Genomic DNA, 7,185 nt, shown 5'->3' with positions numbered 1-7,185 from the left:
ACAAGTTCCATTTAAAACGTACCACAATTTAAAATGTTTACAAGGCACGAAGGCCATTAATTAAGTTTAATACAAGTTCGCCCCACTACAAATGATAGTTTATAATCCAAACGACACTTCGAGCATGGTTTGGGACTAAACTATCCAAAACGTTAGGCCAACTTCCAAAGCTAACAAATCCAAAAGCGTCCCCTAACAATAAGGCGGGATCTCTAATCCAAACGAATGCCCTTACCCTTGTCCACGCCGAAACCTATAAAATGGTAAACAACGAGAGGGTAAGCAATGCTTAGTGAATGCAATAATTATACATACATATATATAACCCATCTATTTGCAATCACAAATACCAAATACCTCGTACTAACATGTAACTCACAAAGCAAGTCAATCATACCCGAAATACCAACAAGTCGTACATTGACACAAAATCTCATTAGCATATACTCAACACAATATATATATATATATATATATATATATATATATATATATATATATATATATATATATATATATATATATATATATATATATATATATATATATATATATATATATATAATGCTAAACGATCACAACACAATATGGTTAACCATAACGCTATGGTGCTACCGGCACGTGGTTCACACCATACGCATTTGAGTCTCACTCTTTTATAGTGCTACCGGCACATGGTCCACACTTTGACGCTACCGGCACGTGGTTCACGCCTCATTTTATAGTGCTACCGGCACGTGGTTCACACTCGATGCTACCGGCACGTGGTTCACATCCTATATCCGTCACATACATGTTATGGCACTACCGGCACATGGTTCATGCCATAACATTCACAAATAAACACGCCATATACATGAACGTATAATTATTCCACTCACCTTATCGTCTTTGGTGAACTAGGGAATAAAGCTCGCAACCTTCAATGCAACGTACCTATTACATTAAGTACACTTTCAATACACAAACTAGTTGGACTAGACACCAACATTTAACACTTGAGCATTTAATGACCCAATTGCATTAAATGACTCATTTACACCAAAACCACCCATTAATGGCCAAGACCCATTATAGTTCCCCAAAAGCTAGTGATTATAGTCCAATATCAACAACTAACACCATCTAGGGTATTTTCATACCCATCTTGCCCAAACTAGGTCAACATTACCCATTTGACCCATTTTGACACTTAAACTTACAAATTTAGTCAAACTTAACCCATTTACAAATCTTTCGACATTTAACATGTGTATTAGTGCCTAACAACACATTTAACACTTACAAATCTCAAACAACAAGACCAAGGCCTAGGTTATAGCTATTAGGGTTTTCCTTTCATCAATATAACCCAAATTCACCCATTTAACCCCCAAATGGTCATACAAGCCTCAAGTACACAAAATCCTAGCCATAAACCAATTAAAACTCAAAACATAGAGTTAAGACTTACCAATACAATCACAACGTAGCTAGAGACGTAGGGAACAACTTTAAAACTCGGACTTGGGTGGGATTTGGTCTTCTTCTTCTTCAAGTGAGCTCTCTCTCACTAAACCCTAACTCTCTCTCGAGGATTTAATTGGTGAAGGTGAAGATGTGATAAATGAGGATTGGGTAAGGTTGAATCAGCTTTAAACTCCCCAAAATCGGCCACAAGTGAAAGGACTATTATACCCCCAAAAGATGCCATTTAAAATGGCTAAAAAGTCATTTCAGCGACATTTGTCGCGTTTCGCGACACTTCGTCGCGTTTCGCGACACCAGGACGCGATAAACAGCACTCAAACGCGACAAAGTGGTCAGAAATCACCATCAGAACTTGTCTCGTTTCAAGCATGTTTGTCACGAAACGCGACACACCAGAACGCGACAAACTGCACTCAAACTCGACAGATTACCTGATGTACTCCAATTTCACTTTTAAAACATCCCAAAGTCAAACGTGGTCAAAGCATTACATCCAAACTATTAAATAATCATTCTTGGACTTCAAATGATGCCCCGAGAAACGGAGTGTTACAAGACTCTTATATAAGACCTGAAACCACTGCAAACGCCGCCACAATCAAAACCCAAACCCTTTTTTGGGTCCTTTTCCCTCATTTTTATTCCCAAATAAAAAACCCCCAAATTAAACCTCGTGTTCCCAAAAATCATTCACTTTCCATCAAACCCTAACAATATAAGACACAATACTCATGCAAATTCACTTCATCCGTACAATTTCTCAATCTCAATCTCAATCTCAATCTCAATCTCTGCCCAAACATCAACTAAGATCATCAATTGCTACTGCTATCATTTGTCATCCTACCAAATCTTAGAAAAGAAGTCAAAAACCTAAAAGTTAAATTGAATGTGATTATAGTAAAATCAGTGAATAAAAAAGCAATGTTGAAGTTATGGAGATGGTATCAAAATTGTTTATCAGTACATCCAGTAAAAACACAAGTGATCAGTTCAGGTTTAATTTGGGGACTTGGTGATATTGCTGCTCAATCGGTTACTCATTCTACTGCTCTTCACTCTCAAAATAAAAACCCTAATTTCATTTCTGTAAGTCTTTTTTTTTGTTTGATTATAGGTATTTTGTGCTTCTGATTTGGTTGTACATGTGAAATTAGGATTTGTTTTTGTTTTATAACTAGTATTGAGTATATGTCTGATTTGGTTGTGTATGTTGAAATATGTGAGAGTTATGAATATTTGTATACGTGAATCTTAATAGAAGCTTGAAATGTTGCAATGCTGTAAATTGTTGCTTATTTTGTGAAGAAGAAAAAATGTTGGTTTGATAGGTTTTGTTTTATGAGTTTTTTTGAGTGTGTTTCTTGATCCAGTGGTTTATTAATTTTTGAAATATGTAGTGAATATAGAAATGTGAATGTATATATGTGAATAGTGACGTGTTAGAAGTTTGATATGTAACAATGCTATAAATAGTTGTGTTTGTGAGGATGTTAACATGGCTTTTAATAAATGGATTCTAGCTTGAGTTGTATCTAGCCCTAAAGTTCTTAAATCTTGGCATGTACTTTTTTTTTTCACATCATATGTTTTTTTTATGCTTATCAGCTTGTGAGCATCTTTGACTAACTTTAATATCTATAATAGCTGTAATTTGGAAGTTTATATGGTTAAGTATGTTTAAGTTGGGAGTGTAGCCTTGATATGTTGTCATTTTTAAAGTAACACGAATCAAATCAAATGAGGATTAATAGTATGTAGCTTTCATGATTTTAGAAATGATCTTTGGATGCAAAGCCTCAGCTCATAGTATTTATATCATATATGTTCTTAATGCAACAGGAAGATGATAAACGGTTACGTATCAATTGGAGACGCGTGGCTACTACGAGCTTGTTTGGAATGGCTTTTGTAGGTCCAGTTGGTCACTTCTGGTTAGTAATTCTTACTGATTACACCTAATTAATTTAATTGTGAACTACATATATGTGACTGTAAATTTGTGATTATACAATGCTGACAATATGGTAGCCCTAAAATTGATACCTTATATATATCTATCAGTATTTTGGTAGTATTCTTTCTACGCAAAATTAGGTGAGATACGTTCATCAATCTATTACATAGTGCTGTTATGTGGCTTTATTGCAGTTTGTTATTGTGTAGTGTTACTAAAGAGCGTTCAAGTATATCTGTCGATTTTTTTTAAAAATAACTAAAAACTGTATTTGCATTTCAGTCGTGAAAATATGGAATATGCTCCTTTTGATCACTTTTAATGTTAAAAGAGACTTGCTATAGTTTTATTATGATGTTGTGGTAATCATATGTTATCAGTTCTGCTTTTTATCTGATATTGTGTGTTTGGCATGATGTTTGCCACTATTTGGGTCTTCTGGACTATAACTAATTATCCATCTGGCGTTTTAGATAATCATTTATCAGGGTTTAGTTGCATCAATATGCAACAAATTGCTACCTCTTTCCAGTATATAAAACATGTTTAGAAAAGTAAATGCTCGAGAATAATGTAATACTAAGTCTTAATCATCATACTTCATACACATCTGAAGTTAAGTAAACTTCTATTAATGAACCACGTGAAAACCTCATAATCTGCTTTCAGTAGCAGCATGAATGTTACTTAATTTGAACAAAGTCTTTCATGGTAAGACACATTTATGAGTGCTTATGTGGCTGAAATAGCTATATGTAGGTTTGGCTGTCTTAAGTATTCATCATTCGTTGATCGGTACGTTATAATATTTGTTAATCCTAGTGTACATATACTAGCATTTCCTAGATTACCTGATATCACATCATTTGAATATAATGGCACCTAGGCATGGCTTCGTTAGAAGTAACTACTTACGTTTAATATTGGTTGTTATCGTAGCAAAATTACTTTGTATCGAAACTTGGATGTGTTTTATAATGAGAAGATTTGTGTTTGGTAAAAAAAATATTCATGCTAGAATTTACCATAACTTGAAACTATTGTTTTTGTAGGTATGAAGGTCTAGATCGATTTCTAAAGTTGAAACTTCAATACCAACCAAAATCCATGCGTTTTGTTGCAACTAAAGTAGCACTTGACGGGATCATATTCGGGCCGTTGGATTTATTTGTTTTCTTCTCTTACATGGGTTTTGCTTCTGGAAAAAGTGTTAATCAAGTGAAAGAAGATGTAAAAAGAGATTTTCTTCCAGCCTTGATTTTAGAAGGCGGGATATGGCCAATTGTTCAAGTGGCCAACTTTCGTTATATACCTGTTAGGTACCAACTTCTGTATGTCAACTCTTTCTGCTTGTTGGATAGCTGCTTTCTTTCTTGGCTTGAGCAACAACAAGATGCTGCTTGGAAACAATGGTTCAAACGTCTGTCATTGAAAGAACGTGAGAAGCAAGAGGGTTAAATGGGTTTTTATCCGCATTTGCGTTACTGGAATCTTTTTATCTTTTTTTTTACCGTTGAATATTAAGAAAACTTCTAAGAGGAAGCCTTTCGTCCTGATTACATTTTCGTGTCTGTTTTCCGTTCGTTAGTTGTATGGCTGTAGATATCCAACTAGATCTCAAACTAGATCATAGAAAAGATTGTTGATCCTAATGCACGCAGTTGTTGTGCCGATTGCTGGACTCATTGTGTTGAGTATGCTCCATTAATCATTACTACTTAGTGATTACATTGCATTATTAAGTGGCAATTTTGATCCATGCACTCATGAATAATGTAGCAGTTACGTTTTTTATACCCGAACTGTCAAGCTGGTAAAGTATATAAAACTACTTGCGCGTAAGGGACAAATTTTTATGGTTTACTTCTAGATTGACAGGTGACCTGATTGATCTGGCTACTGTAAGACGAGGTAGCGACGCTGCAACTTTTGGTTGTATGGTGTGTGTTGTTTTGTGTTGCAAACTTGCAATATAGTAATATCATAATGTTTAATGGGTGTCTAGTTATAAAATTAGTGCTCGCAACTCGCAAGTTGGTGCGAGAACATGGATTGGTTGCTAAACCTTTACACATTTACTAGTCACCACTCACCACTGATGTTTCAGCTTAATCTTTTAACGATTTTTCTTGCCAATGATATGGCAAACTTACACGATAAGCTACAGTCAAGACACATGGAAGAGTTTCAGTATTTGAATCCGTTCCATTACGATTGGGTTATCAACAATAACAAACACAGTTAGTGTAAGCTTGCACTGTTTTCATATTGCAAGAGAGTTTAAGTCAATTTGCTTAAAATTGGACCATGCCTAAGTAATGAATTGATTAAACATGCCACGAAATAGCCTTTTACTTATCTTGGTACTTGGCATTTTGGCAATGTCTGCATTCTGCAATGGTGCTTATCATTGTGCATCATAGTCGTACCAATAAAAAGCTGCAAAGAGCTGTCATTATGTTTTCGGGAGCTTTTCTACTGTTTTCCAGTTATGAAAAGTGATCGTTATAACTGATAATATAAAGGTAAAATTATAGAATTGTAAAGAGAGGTTCTGAAAAAGCAGAGCGAAGAGATTGGCCATTTAAGAAAGTTGCATTATCCGTTCATTCAGAACGATAAATCTTTTCAAAGTGTGGATTAAACATGGCTTTGTTAAGTTATCAATAAATTTGTAACTTCATTGTTGTTTCTAAAGCATCTATTTTAAGTATCATGTTTTCGAGGATTCTAAGATGTTGACGTTGAAATTCCCATGTCATAATTTCAAGTTTTCAAGATGTTTCGATGTTTTCTCTTCAATTTTTCTAGCAGAACCCAGAGGTTTGATTTAACTGTCTATTGCTCTATTCATATATATTTTTTTGCTTTGAAAAAAAAAAAAAAAAAACAGAAATTAAATTAAATTAGATCGATAAGATCCAAATGTTATACAATGTTAAGGCAAGATCCTATGATATGTTTGCCGTTCCATTGAACTAGACCCGCTACTATAACCAATTACAATGAGTTACACTGAACCAAACAATGCAAAAACACAAACCAACCATATTAACTATTGAACGTCTGACCTGAGTGAGAAATCCACGCGAATACCAACTTGTGAATCATAACCGTTGAAATCCCCTAACTTCAAACAAACAAAAGATAACTACATATACCTATCATCTTTAAGAACCTAACACAGCCATGAAATGGTTGCATCCACTAATGACAAAAACCACCACAAACAAAATCCAAACCTAGAACAAAAACAAATCCCAATCACATGCCGTAAAGCTCGATAGTAGAGAACTATGGGGGAACCAGACCTTAGAAGACCGAATTGCTCTATTTAATGTAATTAAGTGTATCATTAATGACCAATGTGATTTTCTTGATCATTTTGTTAGAATATATAGTCAATAAAATGCCAGAAATACCACATTTACAACAGTATCAAAACAACAAACCATTTAAGAGTTGCAGCTGTTAAAGATTCAAATCTGATATCCAAACGAGTTTGTTGTGATGAAACTAGATTGATTATCAGGATGTCTACATGAGTAACCAATATGAAACGTGATTCTTGCAACATCCTTCAAGTAACAGATCGAACTTGGAAGAGAGTGCCTGATACAACTGGCTCTGTGAAGGTAACAATTTAAACCCATCCGATTGACCAAACTGGTCAACTACAATTTTAATAGCTCGAAGTGTCTTCAAACACAAAGGCCCATAAGTGTTATCTAGAGCATTGAGTGGTCAGGTTCGTCTTT

At 34.7% G+C, this 7,185-nt stretch overlaps 1 protein-coding gene across 1 annotated transcript; it reads left to right on the top strand.

The window, feature by feature from the left end:
• Nucleotides 1-2,252: 2,252 nt before the first annotated feature.
• LOC139844377 (uncharacterized) lies at nt 2,253-5,167 on the top strand. Its single transcript, XM_071834597.1, has 3 exons — nt 2,253-2,559; nt 3,313-3,404; nt 4,480-5,167. Exons 1-3 carry the CDS (start codon nt 2,395-2,397, stop codon nt 4,883-4,885), a joined length of 663 nt encoding a protein of 220 aa, XP_071690698.1. The 5' UTR covers nt 2,253-2,394; the 3' UTR covers nt 4,886-5,167.
• The last annotated feature ends 2,018 nt before the right edge of the window (nt 5,168-7,185 follow it).

Source organism: Rutidosis leptorrhynchoides, chromosome 4 (assembly GCF_046630445.1).
Source record: "Rutidosis leptorrhynchoides isolate AG116_Rl617_1_P2 chromosome 4, CSIRO_AGI_Rlap_v1, whole genome shotgun sequence".
In the NCBI taxonomy this organism is placed as follows: Eukaryota; Viridiplantae; Streptophyta; class Magnoliopsida; order Asterales; family Asteraceae; genus Rutidosis; species Rutidosis leptorrhynchoides.
Note: the sequence above shows the minus strand (reverse complement) of the source record. Positions and strands in the feature narration are given on the sequence as shown.

Bases quoted from the DNA above. Each gene is read 5' to 3' on its own strand.
- LOC139844377 (XM_071834597.1), top strand. From the start codon at position 2,395: ATGTTGAAGTTATGGAGATGGTATCAAAATTGTTTATCAGTACATCCA. The intron at 2,560-3,312 runs GTAAGTCTTTTT...TTAATGCAACAG, and splicing joins AAAACCCTAATTTCATTTCT to GAAGATGATAAACGGTTACG. The intron at 3,405-4,479 runs GTTAGTAATTCT...TTGTTTTTGTAG, and splicing joins GGTCCAGTTGGTCACTTCTG to GTATGAAGGTCTAGATCGAT.